We start from the raw sequence: 27,552 nt of genomic DNA on the forward strand, positions 1-27,552 counted from the left end.
CCCGCGCGCCGGTCTCTCTGCCGCGCTGCATTCTGGGGCCGGTGGTTTTCCAGGGCCCGTGGGCGGGGCCCCGCGCTCCGCCGAGCGGGTCTCCGGGCGGGGGTCCCGGCGGGGGTGGGGGCGGGGGGATCTCCCAGCGGGGCAGGGATCCGGGGGTCCGGGTCGAGCGGGGGCGGGGGTCCGGCCGAGTGGGGTGGAGGGGCCGTCAGTGTTGGGGTGAACGGTCCGCCGGCCCCGGTGCCCAGGGCGCGCCAGGCCGGGGATCCGACCTGTGGACGCTCTGCCGCAGGTAAGCGAACTGCTGCCCGCAGAGCGCGTGGGGCCGGGCACGCCTCGCCTCGCGCGGGAAGGAGCCGCTTCGGGCCGGAGAGCTCGGCAGGGCCCACCTGCAGGTTCTTCCTGCCCCCGGACTCCTCACCTTAGGGTGTCGCAGGCGTGCCCTGCTCGTGCGCGGCGGGACTGCCCGGCTGGTGGCGTGGCCCGGGACTCGGGAGAGGCTGCCCACAGGCTTGTCCCCATCTGTGCCATAGGGCTTCCTGGGGACAGTGGCCTGTCGCAGCGCCGCGGGCTGGCCTCGCCGAGCTGCAGTGGCTGAGGCTCCCAGACGTCCGGAGGAGAGTTGGTCTCCCACACTCACACAGCCCGTGTGCCCGCCGGCCTCTGGGCCCTCCTGCGAACAGGCCGGCATGCCCAAGATAGCCCTGAGGGGTGTGACCGTGGACTTCCCTTTCCAGCCGTACCCGTGCCAGGAGGAGTACATGAGCAGGGTCCTGGAGTGTCTGCAGAAGGTACGGCGGCCGTCGGCGCGCGCGTGCCCTGGGACGGGTCCTCACGGGACCACCGTCTGCCTTCCGCTCCCTCCTGCTGAGCCCCGTGGGGTCACAGGCCTCCTTCCGGACACAGGACGGGTCACAAATGGCGCCGGCGTTCTAGGGGAGATGACAGACAAGTAGAACAGCTGTTGCGCTGAAGGAGAGTTGGGGGCCGTAGGCCGGGAGCACCTTGAGGTCTCTCTGAGGAGGTGGCGTTTGAGCCGAGGCCGAGTGTGGGGGGCAGTCAGCGTTTGAGGGTCCGGAAGTAGTGTTTGCACGTGGAGGCCTAGCCGGTGCCTAATCCTCGTTTTGGAAGGTCTGTAAAGCTCAGGAATGTGCCGGAAGGCAGGAGTGCAGGTAGCTGTCCGTGGCTTCCTTAGCGTGTCGTCTCGTGCCCTGACGGAGCTCCCAGCGCCCGCGGGCAGACTCTGCAGCGGCTCCCGGCGGCTGTGTGCGCGCAGACTGGACTCCTGCGGGGAGGAGCCCAGTGCCCGTCCCCGGGAGCCGGCAGCACAGCCTGGCCGCTTCGCCCTGTGTCTCCCCGGGCTTGTTGCTCAGGCTCCCGCGTGAGGTGTACGTAGGTCATCAGGTTCCGCTCGGCAGAACTTTGTGTCCAAAGTTACAGAACAGCACCGTGTCGGCAGCCGCCTAACGGGTTAGGCTGAGAAACACTGTTGAGTCCCGAGTAATGCCGTGCACATCGTTCGGTGCGGAATTAGCCCATAGCCGCTGGCTTTCGGGGGACAGTGGACGCGTGTCATGTTGCTGGCCGTTCCGCAGGCCTTTTGCCGCGTCGGGTGGGCTCAGCCTGAGCAGAGCGGTCCCGCTGTCGGGCTGCCGGCCTGGTCTCGGCGGGCCGTGCGGTCTGCAGTGCTGCTCCCTGCTTCCCCGTGACCTCGTTGCTGACCCCATTCAGAAAGTCAACGGCATCCTGGAGAGCCCCACCGGCACGGGGAAGACGCTGTGCCTGCTCTGCAGCGTGCTGGCCTGGCGGGAGCACCTCCGCGACGCCGTTTCGGCCCGCAGGATTGCTGAGAGGGCACCCGGGGAGCTCTTCCTTGATCACACCTTGTCGTCCTGGGGGGCTGCCGCTTCAGACGGGGACACCCCAGGTGAGGCTCCCTTCAGCCCCTCTGGGTCTCCGCAGAGAGGCAGCAGAGGAATAGAGAGGGCTGGTGAGGCTCTGGTGCGGAGCTTGGCGAGGGGCGAGGGGCGTGGTAGCCGCGACATTCTCCCTCAGCGGGGGCTGCGAGCCTGGGGGCAGAGCCCTGTGGCCAAACTAGAACTCCGCAGAAAGCCCCTGAGCTCGCTCCCCGCACCGGGCTGAGTGAGCCGAGTGCCCCCGGGTCCACGGCACACCAGAGTGTCGTCCCGTGGTGCCCTGACCCGCGCTGCTTCCTTGTGTCCGGGCAGCTTGCTACGCGGACCTCCCGAAGATCGTTTACGCTTCCAGGACCCACTCGCAGCTCACTCAGGCCATCGGCGAGCTTCGGCACACGTCCTACCGGTGGGTCAGGCGCCGCTCGCCCCTGCCTCTGACTTACGGGGGGCTGGCCTTGACGAGCTGGTGTGATGGTGGCGTTCTGCCTGGAGTCCCCTCTGGACCGCAGAGCCCCCTGCGCTCCGCTGCAGCCCGCCGCACCGCGTGAGGTCAGGCTGTCTGTGCTGCCCGCGCTCCGGAGAAAGCCCTCCTTTCTGGTGCACCGACCTCGGCTTAGCGCCCGGAGCCCCTGGAAGGCGATGTGGTGTCACCTGTGGGTGTGGGTCCCCGTGCGGGCGTGTGAGGGGACAGGAGGCGCTGCCTCGTCCTGGAGCCCAGCAGAGCTGTAGGAGTCCTGGGGTCCTGCGCCCGCCTCCTGTATGGGGGGCACGGAGTCAGTGGGGTCTCCTCCCATCTGCCTGTTTCCCCCACCCCGTCTCCTGGCTCAGGCTGGGCCATGCAGTGGAGAAAGTGCCTCCCAAGCCTGGGGCCCGCTGTGGCCGTGGCCCCTCCCTCTGGCTACCTGGTGCAGGTGTGAGCCCCGTCTCCCCGCACGGCCATGTTCATGCTGCTAGATGGCACCGGGGCTCTTGCTCCCTGGTCCTTGGACCCCATCATCTGTCTTCTGCCAGGCCTAGGGTATGCGTGCTGGGCTCCCGGGAGCAGCTGTGCATCCACCCCGAGGTGAAGAAGCAGGAGAGCAGCCACATGCAGGTGGGTTTTGGGGGCGCGTGCTGTTCTCTCTGGTTCTTTCAGAGCCCTTGCCTCTGCCCCCTGGGGAGGGCCTGGTGAAGAGCTGGTGGGGGCTGGAGCAGGGCACAGTTCCTGGCGTGTCCCCTGGCTGGCCCAGCACTCTGCCCTTCCTTGACCATTGTGCTAGCTGGGGCTGCCCCATACCCGCACCGCCCCACACCCGCACCCTTTATGTCCCAGATTCACTTGTGCCGAAAGAAGGTAGCAAGTCGTTCCTGTCATTTCTACAACAACGTAGAAGGTAAGGGGTCTGGGGAAGCCACTCCAGGAGCCGGGTGGGCTTAGAGCGTGTGCTGCCTCCTGGGCCTTGTGGCCTGCTGGCTCTCCACTTTGGGGCTCCAGACTGGCCCCATTGGTTCAGCGACGTGAGGGGGTGAGGCGGGGTGGTGCTGGGCACCGTCTCCGGACTGTGGACCCATGCTGGATCGTGTACAGAAAGGCCAGGGCAGGGAAGGCTGCCGTCTCAGAGGGGCCTGCTGGCCAGGCTAGCCTCGCCGCTGTCTGGGAGCGTGGATTTCAGGGATTCTCCGTCCTGAGAGGTGGGGCTCTCCGGGCCTAAACTGTCGGTGCCAGCAGCGGGGTTGATGCTGAGCAGCTCCTCCCCGCCGGGAGTCTGGGATTTGGGCCCCCGCCAGCCAGGGGTGCCCCCGTGATCGGCCCCAGCAGACGCCCTGGGTGCCGGGCCTCTGGCGAGCTTCCCGGGAGACAGCATTTCACACGTGGTCTCAGCTCGTTCCGGGGCAGATAGCCGGGAGGGGGTTCTGGACGCTGTGCCTGGTCTCCCGGACCCCTCCGTAGGCTTTTCCTTTTACTGATTTGCCGTGTGTCCTTGGGGTGCGATGGGGCACAGCAAGGGTGTGGGTCTCCCTGAGTCCGGGCAGTCTGCCAGCCTCTGGTGCTGCGGGAGGACCGCCTCCCCTGGAGGTGGCTGAAGTGACTGGCCCAGGGTTGTGACGGCCGCTGGCCCTGGCGTAGCTTGATGTGTGTGGCCACCGGTGCCCAGGGCCCTTGATTCCTGCTGCACACCTTCCTTCGGCCCAGAGCGGAGGGCTGGCTCCCCTTGCCTCCACGTCTGTCAGGTCTTGCTTTTCCATCGCGTGGCTGCCCCTGCGTCTGGAGGTCCGCTGGAACCAGAAGCTCCGTGGGGCGCTTCTCTGGGCTGTGGTCTCTACATCTCCTAGCGCAGCCCGGCGCTATGGCTCAGGCGTTGTGCTTCGGTGGGGTCGGGGTTCCCTCTTCCTTGCCTCGGCTGGGACTCAGATCCTGGCACAGGAGTGACAGAGGCCCTTGGGCACTTACAGGGCCCTAATGCTGGGGTTTGGGGTGCCCGGCATGCCAGGGCCGTGTCTGCTCTCAGCAAGCTGGGACGCTCACCTCCCAGCATTAGGCACCTTGTGCCCTGTCCCCGGAGCTCACCGCTCACCGCCTTCTTGCTGGCTGTGTTGTTTGGTCCGGTGGCACCGGGAACCCTCGGCACAGCAGTGATGAGTGCGTAGGAAGCACCGGGGACTGGCCTGGCCCGCAGTGACCCTGCACGAGAGCAGCCGCCCCCCGCTGTGGCCTGGTGGTGGCTCGTGCCCCGCTCCAGGAGGCTGCTGGCTGAGTGGCTCTGCTTTGCTGTGTTTGTGTGAGGCTTGTGGGTGTCAGGAAGCCTCCAAGGCGTTTCTCCCCTGGCTTTGTCCTCCTTCCGTCCCCTGCTCTCCTGGCCCGGTCCCGCTGTCTCATAGGCCTTCGGGCCGCACCTGTGGTGCTCGGTGGAGTCCTGTCTTTCTGCCCCATTGTGGCTGCCTCTGTCCACATTCTCGGCAAAGGGGTGGGTTGCTGGTACCCTGTTCACCGCGGCCCGAGCCTTTGAGCAACGCTTGGTGGGAACTGCTCCCTCCCCTTAAAGCAGCTCTCTGTGGCTCAGCTCTCTGCTCTCCAGCCCTCACCTGCAGTGCAGTTCCCCGCATCACCCCACACAGGCACAGCCCCACCCCCGCGCCGCCCCACCCCTGCGCCACCGCCCCCGCGCCGCCCCACTCCGGCCCTGCCCTGCTCTTGGACTATTGTCAGCTCTACTGTGCGCCTGCAGCATCTCTTACCTTATCCGGTGGGTGATGGAACAGGGGTGGGGGGAGGGTCAGGAGTCCAGAGGAGAGGCGGGAACTGAGGGGCACTTCCGGCTCACAGTGGAGGTGGAGGCAGTGCCGGGGCAGGTGTGTGGCCTCCTGGGCTGCAGCCCCTGCCCCTACCACGCCCCGTGCATGGCAAAGTGAGGGCCCTGTCGCAGCTGGCTCCAGGCTTCGTTGGTCATGCCCAGGTCCCCAGCCTTCCTGCTCTGTTGGCGCTCCTCCTGCGCCTCTTTACTGCATCTTAGCCTCCTCTGCCGCCTGCCATGGGATGTGCGGGGCCACCGCTCATGCTGGCCACAACGCCAGCAGCTGCGCACCCTTGGGGCGAGTGAGCCGACTCCAGAAGGGGTCCGAGAGGAACCTGTGGGAGGAAGGAGAAAGGTGCGGAGCTCGGTTCTCCTTGGCTTCTGTCTGGGGGCGCAGGCAAAGGGCCGTGCTCGCTGCCTGCAGCATCTGCGTGCTGGGGTCAGCCTGGCTGCAGCCCCTTCACCACGCCCTCCTCTTCGGGCTGCTGCGTTCGGCCGTCCTGCTGCAGAGCCCGCAGACAGGCTCCTCTGTTGCGGCTGTGCCGTTCGGCGCACAGCTCTTCTCTCCCTGCTGTCCCTAGGGGGCATTTTGGGTTCGGTCACCACCAAGGTCCCCGCCAAGATGTGTTCTAGCCTCTGCAGTGAAGGGCGGGGCCCAGGACCTGCCACAGTGGGGCCAAGAGCCAGGAGCCGGTTTCCACAGGAGGCTGTCCTGGGCCTCCGGACTGTGTTCGAGGAGAGCGAGCCCTGGGCCTCCCAGCCTGGGTGCGGCTCCTGAGGGGCTGGGTGAAGGCAGCTCTTCAGGGGGTTCTTGGGGGCCCTTCTTAGCTCCTTTCTGGCCCAGGCCACCAGTGCAGCCAGCAGGGAGTCGTGCTTCTCTTGGGCGGCCATCACGGGTCTGTGAGGCATCGAGTGGGTTCTGCTTCGGGGCCTCCCACCTCCCTCCGGCCTGCCTCAGATCTGTCTTCCTGTACTGTTGGCCTTTGCGGGGAGGCGAAGAGAGAAAGCTAATTGTGGCCAGACCAAAGCCTAATTATAGGACAGATGCTTCCAGGCACAGCCTCGAGGGCATCTAGAGACTGGCTGAGGGGCTGCACATCCCCCTTTGTCCCCTGAGGTCCCCTGTCCTGTTACTGCTTGGTCTCAGGCCAGCAGCTCTCTCTCGAGGTAGAGAGCTGGGCCCCCGGAGGGTTACTTCAGGTCTGGGGCCCTTCCAAGGTCACTCACAGTCTTAGAGCAGGAATTCTCTGGTGAGTCCGTAGGTGGTTGAGTGCCCTAGTCCTGCCTGGAGGAAGGGTCACTGCCTGGGTGTTCCTCTGGGGTCTGCGGGGACTCATTGGGCCTGAGGACGTGTCTTTGTTCTTGCCTGTGTCCTCAGAGAAGAGCCTGGAGCAGGAGCTAGCTACCACCATCCTGGACATTGAGGACCTGGTCAGAAGTGGGAACAAGCATAGGTGAGACCCCTGCAGCCGGACAGCCGCCGCCCGTCCGCCCTTCTGGAGCAGGTTCTGCCGTGACAAGGCCGGGCCCGCCACTTCCTTTGCTTTGCTCCCTTGACTAATTGTAAAATTAACGGTGGTTTGGTGTGAAAATAGTGGTTTTGAATACCGGGGCAGCAGGGAAGCTGTCCCTGCTGCCAAGGTGACCACAGCGCTGCCGGGCAGCCCCGGCTTCCTGACGGACTTGCTTCGGCTTCCAGCGGCCAGTGGGCACGGCGCCAGCCTTCTCCACTCATCTGGTTTCCACAGAACCCGCGTGCTTTTCCGATCTTTGTGTCGATATCTAATCGCTTCAGGACGTTGGGTTGTGCAAAGACAGGACTGGGCGTTTTCTTTCTGATTGCCGTGTTCTCTACCCAGGAATAGGATTGGGGTTTTTTGTTTATGTTGATTCTTTAACAGGTGATCCGCTGCCGTGGTTGAAAAGTGGTGCGTGAACCGTCACGCAGTGAGCCCTTCGGCAGCCCCCAGGCCCCGGCTCCCGTCTGAGCCCCCGTGCAGCACGGGGCTCCTTCCTCTTGCCTGCCTGTCAGGGCGCGGCCCAGCGGGAGCCCCTCCGAGGGCCTGGACCTCCCCCGTGGCTCCAGCATGTGCCTCCCTCCCCTCCGCAGCCTGTGCCCGTACTACCTGTCTCGGAACCTGAAGCAGCAAGCCGACATCATCTTCATGCCATACAACTACTTGTTGGACGCCAAGGTGAGGTCTTGGCCCCTGCAGCTGGCGATTGTTGGTATCGGGTGGCGTCCCTGGGCTCATGCGGGACTGCGGAGCCTCAGTGGTTCAGTTTCTGAGAGAGAGCTGCAGGCGTGTGTGCAAGGCCTCCGCCTCCCTCCCTGCCCTGGGGACAGCTGTCACCAGCATGGGGCCGGGGGCTGCCATGCCAGGCTCTCTGGGAGTGGGCGGGCTGATGGAGTGAGGCAGCCCGGTGGCTGCATCCGAGGCCAGTCCCTGGCCTTGTCCTGGCGGCTCGGCTTGTCTCTTCCCAGGTGGGCCCAGTGAGGTAGCCCTGAGCGTGTGGTCCGGGCCTCCCTTGCAGCCGTCTCTTGAGATGCACGTGTCCACCCATCCTCGCACACCCCCCGTGCTTGAATGCGGGCCTCACGCCCCATGTGTGCGGTGGCTTGGCCTTCGTGTTGCCGCGGCAGGGTGGATGACGCGTTGCCGCCCGGGGCCTTACTGGTCCAGCATGACCGTGGTGTGGGCAGTTAGCCAGTGGGGGCGGTGCAGGTGCTCAGCGGCGGGAGTGGAGAGGAGCAGAGCCCGGGGCTGGGGTTGCTGCCCTAGGGCAGGGATGTCTCTGAGGAAGGGCAGCCTTCAGAGGCCATGAAGAGAGAGCAGGAGGAAGCGGAGCGTGGGCACGGTGAGGGCGGCTCTAAAGCAGTCCGGACCCTGCGCAGAGCGTGGGGCGCACTGGTGCCTGGCCGGCCCCACCCCAGCATGGTGCCCTGGGCCTGACGATGCGGTCATCTGGCGGACCTGGAATGGCCGAGGGCGGAAGGGAGCAAGGGAGCCACGACAGAGGCTGGAGGTGGGGGCTGCAGGACGGGCTGCAGTGCACAGACCAAGCTGCCGGCCACCGCCACACGGCAGTGCCACCGAGACACGCCCCCACGGCTTGCAGTTGGTTTTCAGAAAGCTTGCTTAGATATTTTCAGCGGGAAAAGGAAAGGTTTGGGACTTTTTTCTCTAAAAATTGGTGCTGGAATTGGATGTCTGTTGGGAAGAGAATGAATTTCAGCAGTTCTCTGACGCTGCACAGCCCGGATGGAAGAGCCGGCCGCACAGAGCTCCTCCGGGACAGAGCCGGGAGCTGGGCCTGGTCTCGCTCACACAGACCGGCCCCAGAGAACTCCACGTCGGAGTCGCCACCATCGGAAGCCTTGACTTCTAAGAGGAGGGGAAAATTAAGAAAATGGCAGTGAGTCACCAAGGGAGAGTTTTCCTGGTACTGTGGACTGTGCCCGATTCTGGGTGGCGTCTCTGTCACTCGACCGGCCATCCCCGAGGAAGGTAGCTGCGGCGGCCAAGTCAGCCCATGTGTGGAGAGTGTGCAGCACTGCTGGTCTGGAGAAAATGCAGGTTCAAGCCACAGGGGGATGGCCTTGTGCTCCCACCAGAGTGTCCGGAAGGAGGCCGGTGACAGTGTCCACCGAGGACGCAGGGCCATGCTGGGCTCCTCTGCTCGCCATGTGAGGTGGGGTGCCGCTCCACCAGCACACCCGAGGGGAGCAGCCAGGGCCAGAGCCTTGCTATCTGTGGTCCGCACTAAGAACAGCCCCGTCCGTCGGCAGCAGGTGTCCCCAAAACAGCGCCACGAGCCGTGAGGAGGGCTGAGCTGTGGCCACACATCAGCGACACACGTGGGTCTCCGTGCACACTGCCCATGGGCCGTTGGACGAGCCCTGCTGCTGCCTGACTCTGTTTCCAGGACAGCCCAGGAAAGGCAGAGCTGATCCCCGCTCACAAGGATGGTCAGAGCCCTCGGGCAGGGGGAGGTGAGCAGATCTGCTCTTCTCGTGCTGACGGCGCGGTGCTTGCCTTTGTCCAGACCCACCTGCACACGTAAAACGGACACTGTATTTTTAGGAGAATTGGACCTCAAAAGCAGCTGAAGTAAAGAAATACTGGCGTTGACCCCACCCAGGTCCACCGCAAGTCAGCACCAGCCCAAGCCCTGCCTGGGCCCCTCCCGTGGCTGTGTGGCTGCAATCTGTGGGGTCACACGCCTGATCCCTCGTGCTGCGTGTCGCCAGAAGGGACACCTGACGTCCAGCTCAGTGGGTGGGGAGATCCAGGCGGGCGTGGCCTGAGGGGGCGTCCCCTGCTGGCCTTGAGCCTTTCGGGCCCAGCCTGGCATCCTTCTCCTCTTGCTGCAGAGTCGCCGAGCCCACGGCATTGACCTGAAGGGGACGGTTGTGATTTTTGATGAAGCTCACAATGTGGTGAGTGCCCAGTGGCTTTCCGCTGCCTCCCCCGCGTCCCTGCAGAGAGCAGTGCAGACCTTTCTGTCCAAGGTCTGGGCAGGGTGTGCTGGCCGGCCCTGTGGCCCGTCCCATCCCGAACTCACAGCCCCTGCTTGGTTCTCTTTGTCCCTCGGTGGCCGCCTAACCTGACGCTTGCCCACTAGTGACCACAGCCGGTCCCTCCCTGTTCCCGCTGCCCTTCCGCCGCATTGCTGTGGTCTCTGCTCAGGGCCCTGTGTTTCCAGGAACGGCTGCTCTTGAGCAGGACAGGGGAGGAAGGCCACTTGTGTGCTCTGGAGCCTAGTGTCCCGGGACGGCAGCAGCCGCCCTCAGGTCTCCACGTGGTTCCAGGCATTTGTTATCATGGGGGATGGTACCATGGGTCTAGTGGGCCGGGTCTGACTTAGGAGAAAAGCCAGAAATTTCTTTATTTTTTAAAGTTTATTTTTTCTAGTAATCTCTACAGCCAGCTCATGACCCCAAGATCAGAGTTGTGTGCTTTTCTGATGGACCCAGCCAGGCGCCCCCAGAAATTTCTGTTCTAAATGTGTGGTGGGATGGGGCTTCCAGTAGCCTGTACCCCTACCCAACCACGGCTTCCTGGGTCCCCGAGTCCCTGCCCCCGTTTGGCCGTAGCCTGATGGATGTGTCTGGACTCCCAGGAGAAGATGTGCGAGGAGACGGCGTCCTTTGACCTGACCCCGCATGATTTGGCTTCGGGATTGGATGTCCTAGACCAGCTTCTGGAGGAGCAGACCAAGGCAGCCCAGCAGGCCGAGCTCCTCGTGGAGTTCAGCACGGCTGCCGACCCAGGTGAGCTCACAGGTGGGGACGGACAGACGGGCCGCCAGGTGCTCTCGGGGGTCCTGGAGGCCTGAGTCTTCCCAGGGCCCGCCCTTCGGGTCATTGTTTGGAGACAGTACGGACTTCCTCCCCAGTTTCCTCGGGGTCTCACAGACCAGGAAGTAGGTGCCACCCAGCCAGTCCAGCGTTTTCTCAAGACCTTTCTGTACTTTCCCAGTCGGGATAGACTGTAGACAAATGAAAAGTAGGGGCACCGGGGCGGCTGCGTCAGTTAAGCAGCTGCCTTCAGCTCAGGCCTTGCTGCCCTGCGTCGGGCTCCCTGCTCGGCGTGGACTTGGCCCCTGCGTCGACGCCCACTCTGATCACCCTGTGAAGTGATGACTGCCAGATTTCTCTGCTGTGAAGTTACTTCTTCCATTTGTAATTCCTAAGCAGCCTGTGGCATCTGTGGGTACTTCCTCCCTGAATTAATGATGGCTGTGGCGTTCGCACAGTGATGGGCTTCACGTCTGGATGCCTCTCGCTCCTGGAGCCCGGGGACCCGCTGCTGCCCTGCGCGGCACGGGGTGGCCCGCCCGCCTGCAGCGGCGTAGCTCCCGCGCCCGCTCGCTCCCCAGCCTCCTCGGTGTCTCATTCCTTCCTGTGCTAGTGAGGATTCCTTGTCGTCTCATTTGTCGGTTCGCTCCTGAAGCTTCCGCAGTCTTCCGGAGAGCAGATGCCCACCGTGAGGAAGGAAAGCTTGCTTCCCTGAGCTGCGTGTTGGAGCCTTCCTGGCCTGAGGCTGAGTGCCGGTCAGAAGACGGTGCTGCCGTGTCCTTGGTTGCCCCTCCGTGGCCCCCCGTTGCAGCCGTGTGGTCATCTTAGGGTCATTTCTTACTCCGTGCTGCTTCTTGTTGACTTTATTAGTTGGGTTGCCCTGGGGTGTCTGACATGGGACCGTGGTTCTGGAAGTCAAGACACCTGAGGGACGCATCTTGCTGGGTTCTGGTTTGTCCTTGCTGGGCTCTGTTTCCCCCCAGAAGGAGCGGACACGAGCACATTTAGTTTACTCCTCTCTGCTGCACACGGAGCCGTGCTGTCCCTTGTACGTGCACTTGCACTTGGCTGTGTTCATTCCTCATGCGTCCTGCAGAGCCCCCCCTCCATACAGAAGCTCCCTCTCCTCAGCTGCTGCCTCCCTGCAGCGGGGGTCCTGGGTCCGTCTGTGGGACACTGGGTTGTTGCCAGCATTCCGTGAGGACCAGCAGGGCTCCCCGAGTGACCTGGGGGCGAACACAACCCCGGGTGCATGCTGGGGCTTGGGGCTGGGGGCAGCCGGAAGTGCGCCGCTGTGCTGCTGAAGCCGGCCTGTGTGGCGGCCGGGGGGCCTGGCCACACGTGCCAGTCTCCCAGATGGAAACGGCTCTCAGTGCGGTTTTGATGTGCTTTTCTCTCAGAAGTGAAATGGAACGTTTTTTCCAGTTGTTTGGCTTGGAAGTGGTGGTCCTACCGGGTGTGATGTCCTAGTTCTGTCCCTGGAAACCCCAGGGCGCCAGCCACCCTCTGCAGCCGTGCCGGTCGGAGTTTCTCGCACCTCGCCTGTTCGTGATACCCTCCACGGTGGGCGGGAGGGTCGGTGAAGCCTTCTGTGGGGTGTACCTTAGTTGGGAGGCGTCTGCTTTTCTCGTGGGTGTGCTGGGGTCGGGGAGAGCACACGGACGGCAAGTTCTCACACCCTCTATGGCAGGGATTTCTGGTGGGTCTGATGAGGGGTTTGTATCCAAAATATATTCAGAAACTCTTACCACTCGAGGAGAAGACAACCCAGTCAGAAAGAGGCAAAAGTCAGGAAGAGACACTGCTTCAGAGTAGACGTCCCCGTGGTTAGCGCGCGGAGGCACGAGGCGGGCCCGAGATGGCCCCGCACCGCCGGCGGGCGGCAGGGCCACGCCGAGGGGACCCCGTGGCGGCAGATCGAGGACGGCGTGGCTTCTCCTGAGGCCTCTCGTCACAGGCCAGGCCGAGGGGTGGCATGTCTTCCCGTTGGGAGGCGTGCTGGGTCTGGTTCTTGCCGTGTCTGCGGGAATGTCGTCGGGCTCCGTGCTGGGGGAAGGCGAGACGGTGATGCGCCAACCGTGTCCCGCCGTTTACTGGGAGGGACGGTTTTATGAAGACGCTCTTGGCCGCAGCTGTTGCTCTGTGGCACCGTTGTCACAGGAAAGGCTGGGTGGATGTGGGACATTCTTCCGGTGTTCTGGTTTGGGAGCTTGGATTTAATCCTGACTTGGGATCGATCCCTTGTTCCTCTCAGGAGGAGAGTAGTTCTTAATGTCGTCGGTGTACTTGTGTTTAAACCCAGACGGTGGTGTCCGTCCTCCGTAAGCCTCGTCATCGCTGAACTCAGGGGTCCCTTCTTTAGCGTTCCCGTGGCCCCACCAGGCGCTGAAGGGGGCCGGGGGCTGCCCACTCCCTCCCCGTGCTTCCTGTCCCACCCTGGCCCTCAGCCACATTTCCACGGAGCCCCGTCTCGTCTCCTGGGGGGTGTTCTCTCGAGAATCCACCATGTGGGCACAGGGATCCTTGTTTGTTGCTGGCTCAGTCGTTGGCTGGGTCTCCGGTGGACCGGGCCAGGCAGTGTGTCCCCACACGTGAGCGTGCCCACGGCGTGTCCCTGCACTCGCACTGCTGCTGCTGGCCCCCGTGCGGGCTGTGCGGATCTCAGAGCCTCGTGCGCTTGTCCGTGGGTGTCTCTGTGCCACGCCCACTTGGAGGAACAGGCAGGAACCCAGCCCGATTCCTGCTCTTTGGGGCCCAGGGGGGTGGAAGTAGTCGGTGACCATGTGTTTGCTGCTCCCCCAGGGCTGCACCTGGAGCTGCAAGACATCGCAAAGCTCAAGAGTGAGTGCTGCCCCTCCCCCACAGCTGGCGGGGGGGGGGGGCACACCTGACGCCACAGCGGGGGGCACACCTGACGGACACCTCGCCCCTCGCCCCACAGCGATCTTGCTTCGCCTGGAGGGGGCCATCGACGCTGTTGAGCTGCCTGGGAACCACAGCGGTGTCACCAAGCCAGGGAGGTAAAGGACTGTGGGTGCGCCAGGCTCTCCCTGTGGTCCCCCGGCCCCACCCCCACGCCTAGGAGGTCTGGGTGGGTCTCAGCGGCCCGTGAGGGGCTGCTGTCTGTGCGCTAGGTTGTCTTGGGAGTCTCGGGGGTGCTGTGTACACAGGCGTGGCTACTGGCCCGGCCACCCCCCACCCCCACCCCGCCAGCCACCCCTTGCAGCCTCCGTGGTCCGGGAGGGCTCTGACCAGGGCACAGGGCGGTTGGGTGTGTCTCCCGAAGGTAGACAAGGGATCATGTCCTGGGGTTGGTGGTAGCTCTGATCCGGGCTCGGGTTCTAGAGGCACGGAATGTTCTAGAATGTGCTGGAGCACTGCTGCCTGCCTCCTTCCCAGGCCCGTCTGCTGCGCTGTGCTCAGAGCCTCGCAGGGCTCCCACTTGTTTCACAGATGAGCCAGGCTCCTCGGCCAGCGCCACCCACGCCACCGAGGCCCAGACGGCAGGACTTGCTGTCTCCCAGAGCTGCCCTTGGGGGCTTGCCTTTTCCTCTGCACTCAGGGCTCCCGAGGGCACAGGCCTCCCTCACCTCTGGGTTTGGGCAGGAGAGGGCTCCGCTCGGGCATCCGAGGGAAGGGAACTTCAGAGGCCTCTGGCTGTCAGCAGCTCCTGAGCCTAGCCCGGGGCCCTGCCTGAGCCTCTCGCCTCCACAGCTACATCTTCGAGCTGTTTGCCGAGGCCCAGATAACGCTTCAGACTAAAGGCTGCATCCTCGACTCCCTGGACCAGATCATCCAGCACCTGGCAGGACGTGAGTCCCAGCCTGCCCTGCAGCTGCCCCTGTGTTGGCTCCCACACCGGGCCTTGTCCTAGGGCCGTGGCCTGCCACAGAAGGTCACCCCGGAGCTCCTTTCCTGACTGCGATGTCCGGGCATCAGTGCCGCTGGACGGGCGTGTTTTATAAAGCCCAGCCCAGCTTGTCGGTTTCCTGGTCGGCCCCTTTAAAGAAAGTGCGGTGAGGGACGTGGCGGCCAGTGGGCCACGGGTCCCGCCAGCCTCTCTCCTCACCGTCCCACTCCTCCTCCTGTTTCTACCCTGAGGCCGAGGCCGCACCGCGGGCCCCTTTCTGCTGGGTGGGTCTTGTTGTCATCTCTGACCAGCCTTGCTGTGCTCCAGCCCTGGGGGTGGCCTGGCAGCCCCAGCCCTGCCCGACCACAGAGCCTCTTTTTCTCATGCCACTGAGCCCCCGAGGGCGCGGCCCACACTAACAGGGGGTTGAGGCTGAGCTTGCTCGTGGGTCCTGAAGGTGGGGGGGGGGTCTGGCTCCCCTGGTGGGGGTGGGGGATGGCCAGCGGCTGCTCCCACAGGTGCGGGGCCGTGGACCAGCACAGCGGGCCTGCAGAAGCTCTCAGACATCATCCAGGTAGGAGCGGCCTTGCGGCAAAGATGCAGCGTCTTTTTTCTGACGGGGGTTCAGGGCTGCTTTCTCATCCTGGAGCTGTTACTGATTCAGTCTTGGCGGGGCAAGACCTAGGCTTCGAATCGATGGCCCCTGGCGCGTGTTTCCTCTGGCCCTGAAGGCACACTGCTGGGCCCTGAGGGAGAGGCCACGCTTGGCTGTTCTGGTCAGTCCTGTCCAGGATAGGTGCTCCGGGGCAGGTGGGACGAGGGCCTGGCGGAGTCCCCTGGTTTTCACATCAGCTCAGTGTCTGCTCCCCTGCCGTCTGCCCTCACTTTCTCTCAAGTTACTTCTTCTGTTTTGTTTTTTTTTTTTTTTTAAGATTTTATTTATTTATTTGACAGAGATCACAAGTAGGCAGAGAGGCAGGCAGAGAGAGAGGAGGAAGCAGGCTCCTTGTTGAGCAGAGAGCCCGATGCAGGGCTCGATCCCAGAACTCTGGGATCATGACCTGAGCTGAAGGCAGAGGCTTTAACCCACTGAGCCACCCAGGCGCCCCTGTTTTTTCTTTTTTAATATTTTATTTACTTACTTGAGAGAGAGAGAGAGAGAGAGAGAGAGAAGGAGCAGGGGGAGGGGCAGAGGGAGAAGCAGACTCCCCCCTCGCAGGGAGCCCGATCTGGGGCTCAGTCCTGGGGCTCTAAGATCATTATCTGAGCCAAAGGCAGACGCCTAACCAACGAGGCCACCCAGGCGCTCCCTCCTCAAGTTAGTTCTTGACCAGCTTTTCAGAGGAAAGTCAGAGCATGAGCCAGTTAGAGAACGAAAGGGCAGAGGCTCTGTCCGCCCAACCCCATATCTGGGCCCTGGTCCCGCCCACGCAGAGACGCGTTCAGACTTCGGGGGTGAGTGCGTTGGCAGTGCCTGTGAACCCAGGTGGGGCCCTCGGGCTTGGTGCTCCAAGTTGGCAGGCGTGATCAGCATGTCCTCTGCCGTCCACTTCAGGGTGGGGACCGGCCCCCAGGGCTCGCTGAGCCCCTTTTGCCACGTGCAAACCGTCTCTCTCCCTGGCCGGGCAACCAGTAGGGACAGGCCACACCCCAGGGTCTGTGGACATGGATGCTTCCTGCCCACCAGTGTTCTGACCTGTGTCCAGCCGTCCTCGGGCCCAGCTGAGCCATTTCCTTGGTTCAAGTGGACAAGCCAGGCTCTGTGTCTCTCGGTCGGGTGGCTGCCAGCCCGGCTGAGGGCCCTCTCTCGCCTTGCTAGGCCTTTTGGAAGAGAACTTTTTGGTGGCCAGAGGTCCGCAGTGAAACCATGACACAGGAGGCCCTGGGCTGTGTGGTGCGAGGGACTGCCGGCCAGGCACTTGTGCCCGTGCTGTAGGGCCTGGCCGGGGAGGCCCCGGCTCCCAGGGTGCCCCCTTGCTGTGCGAGGGCCCAGAGGGAGGCGGGCCCCGGGTCCAGGCACGGCCTCGGTTATGGCAGCCGCCCTGTCTGTACGGCCCGATGTTGGAGACCAGGAGGGGCCGTCAGGAGGGGGCGACCCCACAGCCCAGGGGGTGTGTCCCGCAGACCTGCCGAGCCCCTGCCGGTGCTGTGATTGAGCGCCGGGGCTCCGTGCCCTCGAGTGTGGTGAGGGCTGGCCCTGTCCCCCAGGGGCCCGGCTTTGTCTTGCCGTCCTCCGCGCACTTCTGTGAGGGGACAGCAGGCACTCCAGACTGCTGCTGCCTGGAGCCACGGCCCTTTGTGACTGTCTGGTCTCTGGGCCCCCCGTGCCCCGTCTGCAGCTCCTGGCCGTTAGGCCCCTGGCCCTCCCTGCCCAGAGCTCCAGTTTGCGCGCTGGGGCCGAGCACCCCTGCCCCCGTGTGTTAGGCCTTGCCTTTGGCAGCTGCTCTCAGCAGGCCTGGCGGATGGCTCAGTGTCCGTGGCCACTTGGTGCTGCCTGTGGGCCTGCGTCTCACTCTGCTGTTTCCCCTCCTGCTGGGGAGAGTCCCCACAGCCGGCTTTGGGGCAAGGTGGGTGCCTTGGGCCAGCCCGGGACCTCAGGGGGTCAGCGGGCCGTGGTGAATGCGCAAGGGGCTGCCAAGCTGAAGCCTTGCGTGTCCCCACATTCGCGTCGCCAGGGAGCGCGAGAACAGGCGTTTGTGGCCGACGCAGGCTGGAGGCTGTGGGAGGGACAGGACTGGCGCCGCAGGATGGCATGGGACCCGCTCCCCTGCTGAGCCGGCTCCAACAGGAAGCCAGTGGTCCTCAGGCCCCTGGCACGGCCCCATCGTGGCCCGGGCATCAGGCAGGATGGGGCACCCCTTCCTGATTTTTTTGTTGGTCACCGAGGCTGCTGTCTGACTTGGTTTTCTTCTTAGTTCTGAAAGTCTGTCACCTGCTCCTGTGGGGATTCTAAGCGAGCACGATGGTGTCTGCAGCCTGCGGTGCCCGTGCCTGCTCCCCAGGGGGCGTGTCCCCAGCAGTGGCGTGTTCTCAGCTCGCTGCCCCGGGCGAGGGCACGGCTCCTGTTACTTGAGTTCGGGGTCACTTTTACCCTTTCACTTCTGGGGTGAACTAGGTCCTTCCCCTGACCCCCCGATGGCCCCACGCCTGCACCCCATGAGAGCATGTGGACCGGCTGCCGAGGAGGGCGCCTGCAGGGATGGGGGAGCGGGCAGGCGCCCCAGGAGGGTGCGGGCCGCTCAGGGCTGGGGCAGGGGGTTACTGCGCCCTGAGCGTCCATCTCCTCTGTGTGGGGACCACTTGGCAGGAGTGGTGGCCTCCGCTGTGTCCTGCTGACATTGTCCCCCACACCCGCTTTCCAGATTGTGTTCACTGCAGACCCCGCTGAGGGCGTGCCCGGTTCCATGGTGGGGCCTGGGGTCTCTCAGTCCTACAAGGTAGGGGCTGCCTCCCGGGCAGGGAGCTCTGGGTGGGGTTCTCAGTCCTACAGGTGGGGGCTGCCCCCAGGACGTGGGATTCCTGGGCTGGGTCTCAGGGTCCCTGTCCATTGTGTCCCTCCAGGTACATATCCACCCTGATGTCGGGCACCAGAGGAAGGCTCAGCGGTCAGATGCCTGGAACAGCACAGCAGCCAGAAAGCAAGGTATGGTGCCCCTTGCGGGGGGAGGAAGGAACCCACCCCCCACTCCGCTTCAGCGCAGCCGAGGTCTCGCTGCGGGTCTCCAGGCCCCTGCCCTGAGTGCACCTGCTCCGAGTGACCTTCCAGCTCATGCCTTGCCAGGGCCCTTGGAGAAAGACTTCAGTGCGGGCCGATGGCCCAGAGCCTGTCTGGACTCACCTGCCGGGAGGCTGCCGAGCTGGGCTGCGCTCAGTCCCCCGCACGTGGGGCCTGCCCGCAGGAGGCCTGGGCACGTTCTCGTCACCCCGGGTGTGCTGCTTGAGTGTCATCCCACCCAGCAGGCCCGGGAGGGGCGGGTTCGGGCCCCACGATCGTGTCTGCTGGCCCCCCAGGTTCCTGCGGTGCCGGTTCTCTTGGCCCCCCTGGGAGGTCAGGCCTCGCCCCACATCATGCTCTCTCCATGTTGTTGGTCGTACTGGCTTCTGCATGTCCTCGAGCTGGGGCTGCTGTGACACAGGAGGGTGGGGTCTGTGCCAGACATCCTGTGGCTTTTGGTGTAGCTGGTCTTTCGGCCAGGGTGTCTGTCCCCATGGCTTCCAGCCCTGGCGAGCGTCCTGGCCACCCCAGAGAGTTCAGCACCCATTGCAACTTGGGAGATTTTTGGTTTTGTTTTTTTAAAGTATTTATTTATTTGACAGACAGAGATCACAAGCAGGCAGAGAGGCAGGCAGAGAGAGGAGGAAGCAGGCTCCCCACCGAGCAGAGAGCCTGATGCGGGACTTGATCCCAGGACCCTGGGATCATGACCTGAGCCAGAGGCAGAGGCTTAACCCACTGAGCCACCCAGGCGCCCCGCAACTTGGTGTTTTGAGTGGGGTTTGCAGAGTACATGCCGGGCAGTGGGTCCTAAGGCCAGCTGTGCCTCCTGTCCTTGCCACTCATCAGTGGTGGCCCTGCCTGCCTGTGTTCCAGGCCTAACCCCCTGCCCCACCCACACACCCCTTCCCGACCTGCCGGCTGCAGTCCCTCTTGGAGCCGTGCCCTTGCACAGGAAAAGCAGGGCTGGGAACATGGACAAGGCCAGCGCCATCCAGGGAGGCTCCCAGTATGACCTTGGCGGGTCACCTGGCCTTTCAGAGCAGGAAGTAGCTTCCGTGAGAGCCGGGGAGGCCAGTGCACCCCTCACTCATTAGTTGTGAGGTCACAGGAAGCGGTTCATGCCAGCACCCGAGGCCTCTCTCTACATCTGAGTTCTCTCTCCATGAAACTTAGACATGGGCAGGGTGTGTAGGAACCAAGGCCAAGTGGGGTGTGGCGTCCCGTGTTCTGGGCAGCTCAGAGAACATGTAAGTTCTCAGAAATAGCCGCTCCCTGGGCTGGGCGGTTTTAGGAAGTTGGTTCCTTGCTGGCTTTACCGAGAAGCTAGGATGTGCGTGAGTGTGGACGGGCCGGCCGTGTCCCCGGGCCTTGCACAGAGAAGGGCCAGCTCCCGGCCCCCACAGCCTTCCCTGTCACAGGGCTGATCCCGACCCGAAGGTGGCAAAGGCTTTTCTGGCCCCAGAAAGTGGTTTGTTCTTTAGGGGATGTGTTCCTGCTGCCCCATGAGCGAGCCTGGACTTTAGGCCCCTGTTTGAGGTCGTTCTGCTTGTGCTCTTGTGATGCCCTAAGCTTCTAGAACCTGCTGGGAGCCAGTAGGAGACAGGCCCCCAGCGAATGTGGATGGTAATGCCACTGCCGGCGCCTGCCTCCGGGCGAACGTGGGCTCCTGCTGCCTCTTTGGCGAGCGGAGTTTGGGTTCTGCTTTCTTCTCGTGTCCTTCGGCCAGTGGCCTATGATGGCAGCCACCGGCCTGTCCTTTGTGCCCCCAGCCACGTGTCCATCTCTGCAGGTCTGGGTTGGGGGCGGTTGTCCTTTCTAGAGGTGACGCCAGTGTCTGCCCCTGGGTGCCCACTCTGGATCTGCTTCCAGTCCCACGAGGCCTGGGGCTCTCAGCTTAAGGCTCAGGCAGGGCCCCCCTTGCTCAGACCTGTGTGTGCGGGCTGCCGGGCCCAGCGTGGCCAGCCCAGCCTCCCGCTTGTCCCACAGGGAAGGTTCTGAGCTACTGGTGCTTCAGCCCCGGCCACAGCATGCAAGAGCTGGTCCGCCAGGGCGTCCGCTCCGTCATCCTCACCAGCGGCACGCTGGCCCCCGTGTCCTCCTTGGCTCTGGAGATGCAGATGTAAGGGTTGCCCCAGGCCCTTTGGGGGTGGGGGTCCCAAGGCCGGCCTCGGCTTGAGGATCCTGGGGCTCAGGACCTCACAGGGGCCGCCCCGCTGCTCCCAGCCCTTTCCCCGTGTGCCTGGAGAACCCCCACGTCATCAGCAAACAGCAGATCTGGGTGGGGATTGTCCCCAAAGGCCCCGACGGAGCCCAGCTGAGTTCTGCCTTTGACAAACGGTAGGGGGCCTGGTGGACGAGGAGGTGGGCAGGCTGCGGGCCAGTCGCCAGGGCCCTTGTGACCGTGGGCTCCTGGCTTGTGTGCAGGTTTTCAGATGTGTGCTTGTCCTCCCTGGGTAAGGCGCTAGGTGAGTGCCCGTGGGGAGCCTGAGCCCCGTCTTGGCTCCCACCGCATTCTGGGGTGCCTGGGGCCCCTGCCATGCCTGCTCTGCCTGTTGGGAGCCACGGGCAGCCCCTGCGGACACCCCTGCGGCTGAGCAGAGCCACGGCCCTTCCAGGCAACATCGCCCGCGTCGTGCCGCACGGGCTCCTGGTCTTCTTTCCTTCCTACCCCGTCATGGAGAAGAGCCTGGAGTTCTGGCGGGTGCGCCCTCCTTTGTGTCCTGCGGCGGGAGGGGCGCCCCAAGCAGCCACGGGTCTGGCCGGGCTGGGGCCCGTGCCCTGCTCTGAGGCGCGACGGGCGTCCCTTTCCCCATCTCTTCGCACAGGCCCATGACTTTGCCAGGAAGCTGGAGGCCCTGAAGCCTGTGTTTGTGGAGCCGAGGAGCAAAGGTGGCTTCTCCGAGGTCTGCACAATCGGGGCTCCACAGCCCTTCGCGGCAACCCTGGGCTGGCCGCTGTTCCTGACCAGCGGCTCTGGCGAGCGCTAGGCTCGCATGGACCTGACCTGTCTCCTCTCAGGAAGTTTGGGCCTGGGGGTGATGACCGCAGGCCCTTGTGTCTGAGGGGCCGACCCTGAAGCAAGGCTCCCCCTTCCCTTGCCCCCAGCCCTGGGCCCCCCATGCTTTCTGGGAAGCACTGAGCAGGCCCTGGGTGAGCCTGGGAGCCTGTGCCGCGAGGAAGCTGCTGGAACCCCGCTGGCCCACCTCCCAGCTGGACAGCCTTCCATCTCAGGGGGTGGGACCTGGGGTCTCGCTCCCGCAAACCGAAGGAGCTGACTAGTCTCTTCGTCCAGGTGGTGGGCGCCTACTACAAACAAGTCGCTGCTCCTGGGTCCAGCGGGGCCTCTTTCCTGGCCGTGTGCCGGGGGAAGGTGAGGCTGCCAAGAGTCTGGGTCCCACACTCACCGGCCCGTCGGGGGCCTGTGTTGGGGGGGAAGCTCACTGTGCGGGACCTGGCGGCTGCGAGATGGGCCAGTCTGACTCTCTCCCCGGGGCCTCAAGTCCAGCAAGCATGTGTCCGGACGGTGTAGCCCTCTCGTCCCTTGCTGGGCAGTCCCCAAGCAGTGGCTCTTGGCATTGGGAGTGAGTGTCCCTCTCGGGCTGCGGGTGGGAAGGTTGGCAGGGGGTCCCACGACTGTGAGAGGCCCTGGGGGCTGTGAATCCCACGGAGGGCCTGGCCCAGGGTGGGAGGCTTCGCTCTCCCTGCCCACATGTGGGTGCCTGTGCCTCTGAGGCTCCGGGCATGGGCAGATGGGGGAAGAGTGCCTACTACCCCCCAGGCCAGCGAGGGCCTGGACTTCGCGGACATGAACGGCCGAGGTGTGATCGTCACGGGCCTGCCGTACCCTCCACGCATGGACCCGCGAGTTGTTCTCAAGATGCAGTTCCTAGACGAGCTGAAGAGCCTTGGTGGGCCTGGAGGCCAGGTGAGGGGCCTCAGGCTTATGTGGGGGTGGGTAGGCGGGACTGGAGGCCTCGTGACCGAACGCCGTCCCCTCCCCCACGACAGCTCCTCTCGGGGCACGAGTGGTACCGACAGCAGGCGTCCAGGGCTGTGAATCAGGCCATTGGGCGGGTGATCCGGCATCGCCATGACTACGGGGCCATCTTCCTCTGTGACCACAGGTGTGGCTCTCCCCAGCTCGCACAGGACCTCTGCCCTGCAGCCTCACGGCACCTACCGGGCACTGGTCCTTCCCTCTGCGCGGCTGGGTCTGGGCCTGGCTGGGGGGTGGGGTGGCAGGTGGAGCTCCGGCGCTGACAGCCGCCCCCGGCCAGGTTCACCCAGCCGGACGCCAGAGCCCAGCTGCCTTCCTGGGTGCGTCCCCACGTCAAGGTGTATGACAGTTTTGGCCACATCATTCGGGACGTGGCCCAGTTCTTCCGTGCTGCTCAGAAAATGGTGAGTTCCTAACGCCCAGCTGGCCCTATGCTCACGCCCTCCCCAGGGGAAGGGTCTGCAGGGACCCCTGACCTCCCCGTGACTGTGCAGATGCCTGTGCCAGCTCCACTGCTTGCTGCCCCAAGTCTGGATGAGGGACAAGGTGCTGTCTCGGTGGCCATGTCGCCTGGCCCCCTCTCCACCAGGAAAGCCAAGAGTCCGGACGTGCATGTCCCCAGCCTGAGGCGGAGACCCCCAGGTGTGTGTGCCTGGCTGACAGGGTGGGGGGGGGGCTGGGGCTGGTGGCACTCGGGGCCCAATGACCAGAGTACCTGGCTGAGTCCGAGTGTTGCTGGCGGCCGGCCGGGGGGGGGACCTGACAGGAGGACCTGACTTGAACCACGCCCCCTGCCATGGGCTCTCCTGCTGATGCCTGTGCCCGCACAGGATCGCCAGCCGCGGGGGACGCCGAGAGCAGCCTATGTGTGGAGTACGAGCGGGCGCAGGGCCTCACGCAGCCAAGGCCTGTGGGACTGCTGGCCGCCCTAGAGCGCAGCGAGCAGCGGGCCGGGGGACCCGCGGATGAGGCCTCCCCTGGGGAGGAGGAGGTGCGGGGGCTCCAGAGACGGGCACCCCCCCAACTCTGCCACCTCCTGGCCACGCGCCCCTGCCCTGCTCCCGGCCGTCAGCTGGGGCTTCCCCGATGCGGCCCTGTGGGCTCCTCGGGACTTGATGTGGGCCGGTCGCTGTCCGGCTCCTGCCACCCTTTCTGGGACCCTGAGCCGTCAGGGGACACCGCTGCTCAGCCGGAGCCTTCGCTCTGGCTGGACCTAAAGCTCCCTGCCCCTCCCTGCCTCCTGGGCCCTGGGGTGAGCCCAGCCTCAGCAGGAGGTGGAGCCCCCCCCTTGCCGTCCACGCCAGTCCCTGTGCTGGTCCCTCGTAACCGCCGGCGCCTGAGCCTGAGCCCCAGCCCCGCGAGGGTGGCTAGTGGTGCCGACTCAGGAGAGGACCCTTCTCCCCAGCTGTGGGCCCCTGCAGTGTCCCGGGGGGCTCTGGGGGCTCGGAGGGCGTGGCTGGGACCACAGTATGTCACCCTTAGGCACGAGACCTCTCCGCTGTGTGCGTCCCCTGCACGAAGAGGCCTGCGCAGGAACAGAGAGCAGGAAGGAGGAAGATCAGGGTGGTCGGTGGCCGCCAGGTACAGGAGCCAGTGGCACACATGTGGGGTGGGGTGGGGGGCAGGAGCCACAGGCTGCCTGGTCCCCACACCGGCCCTGGGGCGTGTGGCGGGGGGCCTCCTTGCTACCTTCCGCCTCTGGCTGGAACGTGCAGACGAGCATCTCGCCGCCTCCTCTCTTCCGGCTGAGCCTGTCCCGGCAGCGCCCAGGACCACCTCCTGCCCCCTGGGCTCAGGCCGCGGGGTCTCCTGCTGCTCCCGGCATCTGGGCGGCTCCATGCCAGGGCCCCACCGCCCAGGCCCCAAGCCTGTCTTTCACTCGGTTTGCCTAGGGAGCGTTTCCGAGCCCCGTGGAGCTGTCAGCAGCAGCCTGTGCCCGGCCGAGTAGCACTGCCCTGTCTGACCTCCTTCACGTGGCCGGGCGCCACGGTGTGTCCCCGAGCTGCAGGGGCTCCCCGTGCTTTTGAGGCCCACACGCTTGTGCTCAGCTTCAGGCCTTGCATTTGCTGTTGCTTTTCCAGGAGAGTGCTTTTTGGGTGGTATGCCTGTGTCCAGCACAGAGGTCAGGCCCTGGCCCTTAGGCCGGTTTGGTGTGGGGCCTGCAGCCGGGCCAGCTCCCCCGCCATCAGTGCTCACGGGTGGGTGCTGACATGCCCCGCTGTGGGGAGGGTCTGCTTCCCAGGGCGCCTCCGAGAAAAGCACTGAAGGGCCGGTGAGTTAGTCCGAGCCGGGAAGGCTCTGGAAAGCCCCATGCACCACTTGCTTTGTCCATGTTCCTTGGCTTCTGGGAAGAACTGGGCAGGGCCGGGAGGGGCACTGCTCCTGTCGGGAAGTGGGCAGGGTGCCAGGAGCCTTGGCATCGGGCCTGGACCCCTCCTCCCTGTTTTCCGGGCTTCCTTGCTGAGGGTCCCACGTCAGGGCCCGAGATGTGCCGCACAGAGGAGGCTCAGGGATGTGTGAAGGCCCCATAGTCACCGAGTACCCCTTTCTGTGAGCTGGCTGCCCCTGAGCCGGGGCCGTCTGCCGCATAGGCGCAGGGGGGCTTGGCCGAGGAGCGGGAGGCCCTGGCCTGGCGGGGGCAGGTCCACACTTGGCCTCTGCTGCTCCCTGAGGGGTGTGGCTGTGTTCAACAGAAGCCGCCGTGATCCCTGGCCTCCCAGCCGGGCCGTGGAACTGGGGCACCCTTCTCAGCCATCGGTCTTTGTGCTGGTGGCGGCCCCTTGGTGAAGCACCTCAGCCCCGCCTGATGGGCCGTCTGTGCTGTGTCCGGCAGGAGGGCCCGGCCGCCGGTGCGCAGACGGGCAGAGCCAAGCTGTTCATGGTGGCCATGAAGCAGGCACTGAGCCCGGCCGGCTTCCACACCTTCACCAGGGCCCTGCGGGACTACAAGAGCTCTGATGACCTGGAGGCCTTGCTGGCCTGCCTCAGCCCGCTCCTTGCTGACGACCCCGAGAAGCACAGCCTGCTCCAAGGTGCCTTAGGGGGCAGCACCGCAGCTGTTGCGGGGGGCGGTGGGCACCAGGGTCTGCGGTGGTCCCTGCTCCCTAGAGAAGGTGGGGCCAGATGGCCTGTGATCCCAGACCCCCCAGCTTAGCACGTTGGAGCCCACAGGCCCAGACGCCCCTCCCCACACAGGCTTCTACCAGTTCGTGCGGCCGCACCACAAGCAGCGATTTGAGGAGCTGTGCCTCCAGCGGACGGGCCGCGGCTGTAGCTCGCTGCCTGAGCTCAGCCTTCCTCAGAGGCCGGGGGCCCCGGCGGCGCAGACCCCCAGCGGTGAGCGGGGCCCTCAAACCCATCCCCCGAGAGCAGGGCGGGCAACTGCTCCTGGGTCTCCCCCGCCCCGCCCCCGTATGTGCGGCCCAGGCCCAGCCCGTTGCGAGTCTCACAGCCCGCTGGGCCCGGCACCTCTAGAGCCTGGGGGCTCCTGTCCCCATTCAGCGGCCGAATCCTGAGCAGGAACTTTCTCGAGGACAGGTGTCTTGGGGACCTGGCTTGGCCCCCAGGAGGGGACCGTCCAGTCTGAGAGCCACCTGTGTCCTTTCTGGTCTCAGTGTCCACTGGGGGGTGTCTCTGCCAGTCCCCTACCAGCAGTTGGCTCTGGTCTGGGTCCCGCTTCTGTGGTCTGAGGACGATCGTGGGTCTCAGTCTTCCTTGGGCAGCCCTGCCTTCTCCCAGGGAAGCACTGCAGACCCTTGGGGACCAGCCGCATGGCTCCTTGTGTGTCTGTGTGCCTTCAGGAGGGAAGGAGTGTGACTCCAGGCTGACCCTGGCTCGGGGTGCAGCGGGGCAGCTGGACCCCGGACAGCACCTGAACCAAGGCAGGCCCCACCTGGTCCCCAGGCCAGCTCCCGCAGGTACCAGTCCCTGAACCAGAACTGAAGACCCTGGTTGTGGGGGGGCATACTGGTTCTGCAGCAGTTCCCAGAATGCCCATGGAGCTCTCTGGGCCCCCAGACCCCTGGCGTGGTCTGAGACCTGTTACCTCCTCACCAGGAGACCCCAGCAGCCGTCCAGAGGAGGGGCCTAGAGCCCCCAGGGCAGAGAAGCAAGGCCAGCCTGCTGTGAGCGCCTACTTGGCAGATGTCCGGAAGGCCCTGGGGTCCGCAGGCTGCAGCCAGCTCCTGGCGGCACTGACCACGTACAAACAGGACAGTGACTTTGAGAAGGTGGTGGCTGTGGTGGCCGCCCTCACAACGTCCAGGCCTGAGGACTTGCCCCTGTTGCAGAGCAAGTGGCCGGGGAGGGACCTTGGCCGGAGGAGGCGGGGGAGGGAAGTGGGGCGGGGCTGACCCTGACCCCTCCCCATGCAGGGTTCGGCATGTTCCTCAGACCCCACCACAAGCACCGCTTCCTGCAGACGTGCGCAGACCTGATGGGCCCGGCTGCCCCGAGCACAGGTACTGGGGTGCCAGGCCCCCAGGAGGGGAGCCCCAGTGTGCCTCCCAGCCTCGCCCTCAGTGCTTCCAAGCCAGGTAATCGAGCGTCCCCAGCCCCACTCAGCCCGTCAGGCCGAACCGAAGTCAGTCTGGCTCCTCTGTCCCCAGGCGCCCCTCAGTGCGAGAAGCGTGGGACGGCCCAGAGCAAGATTTCCGCCTTCTTCACGCCCAGCCAGCCCCCCAGCACCCCCCACAGGCCCGCCCCACCCAAGTGCGGTAGGTCTCAGGAGGGGCCTCCGGGAATGCTGGCTGCGGGGGTGGGGGTGGGGGTGGGGCGGACAAGCCGCGGGCGCTCACGCCGGCCCCCTTGCCGCAGGCCTGGCCTGCCCTGGCTGCGGGGCGGAGGACACGGTCCCCTTCCAGTGCCCCTCCTGCAATTTCCACCGCTGCTGGGCCTGCTGGCGTCAGCTCCTCCAGGTTGGCAGTGGGGCCCTGGGGACACATCCAACAGCTGTCCCCATCCTGGTCTCCCGGGGTGTCGGGGGGCAGTCTGGGTAGCAGGGTCTGGGCAGCACTCCTGTGTCTCCACAGGCTTCTAGAACATGCCCGGCCTGTCACGCCCCCGCCCGGAAGCAGAGCATCACGCAGGTCTTCTGGCCAGAGCCCCAGTGAGTGTGGAGACCCCGGGGCCGGCTGACAGCCCTGTGGACATGGGCCTCTCCACAGGGTCTGCACTCACCTAGATGCCCTGAAGACCCCACCCAGGGCCTGCGGCGGGTTGGCTCACCTCCCGGGCCTGTGGGCTGGTGGTGGAGCATCCAGAGCTCCGCCGCTGCGTCCCGAGCCCAGGACAGGAAGCTGGGGGGCTGTGTGCCCCCGCCTCCTCTGCAGGACCAGTGTGTGGGCAGTGGACCTGCTTTTAATCGGATGACCGGCTGCCTAATAAAGTCACTGACACTGTATCAGGGTTTGGCGAGGGGCCTGGGGGTGCTGGGAAGGAAGAGGTGAGCTTCTGAGAGGGGCCCCTCCAACCTTGTCCGCGCATGGGCACTGAGGGACCA

General features: G+C 65.0%; 2 protein-coding genes across 7 annotated transcripts in view; one reads left to right on the forward strand and one right to left on the reverse strand.

The window, feature by feature from the left end:
- GMEB2 (glucocorticoid modulatory element binding protein 2) overlaps window positions 1-23,985 on the reverse strand; it is a 38,126-nt gene extending 14,141 nt beyond the window's left edge. Inside the window, exon 1 of the mRNA XM_082746476.1 lies at window positions 23,762-23,985. The gene's annotated coding sequence lies outside the window, so the exon portion shown is untranslated. The remainder of the gene's footprint in view (window positions 1-23,761) is intronic.
- RTEL1 (regulator of telomere elongation helicase 1) lies at window positions 128-27,453 on the forward strand. Of its 6 annotated transcripts, none has more exons than XM_082746427.1 (36): window positions 128-289; window positions 531-788; window positions 1,729-1,924; window positions 2,226-2,319; window positions 2,925-3,006; window positions 3,226-3,286; window positions 6,564-6,639; window positions 7,296-7,380; window positions 9,561-9,626; window positions 10,310-10,460; window positions 13,290-13,328; window positions 13,429-13,507; window positions 14,202-14,299; window positions 14,856-14,911; window positions 17,700-17,774; window positions 17,899-17,980; window positions 20,042-20,174; window positions 20,279-20,392; window positions 20,480-20,520; window positions 20,671-20,756; window positions 20,881-20,958; window positions 21,348-21,425; window positions 21,834-21,980; window positions 22,064-22,179; window positions 22,333-22,456; window positions 22,547-22,694; window positions 22,883-23,043; window positions 23,535-23,633; window positions 24,886-25,084; window positions 25,248-25,388; window positions 25,853-25,969; window positions 26,109-26,342; window positions 26,426-26,587; window positions 26,660-26,767; window positions 26,868-26,968; window positions 27,083-27,453. In XM_082746427.1, the coding sequence occupies exons 2-36, from the start codon at window positions 687-689 to the stop codon at window positions 27,161-27,163; spliced, it is 3,810 nt and encodes a 1,269-aa protein (XP_082602553.1). In that variant the 5' UTR covers window positions 128-289; window positions 531-686; the 3' UTR covers window positions 27,164-27,453. The 6 variants fall into 6 exon arrangements, with proteins under 6 accessions (XP_082602553.1, XP_082602557.1, XP_082602556.1 ...); XM_082746429.1 differs by having other exon boundaries at window positions 181-289; window positions 735-788; XM_082746431.1 differs by lacking the exon at window positions 26,868-26,968 and having other exon boundaries at window positions 147-289.
- Window positions 27,454-27,552: the final 99 nt, after the last annotated feature.

The sequence above is a fragment of the Mustela nivalis genome (assembly GCF_964662115.1).
Source record: "Mustela nivalis genome assembly, chromosome: 8".
Lineage (NCBI taxonomy): Eukaryota > Metazoa > Chordata > Mammalia > Carnivora > Mustelidae > Mustela > Mustela nivalis.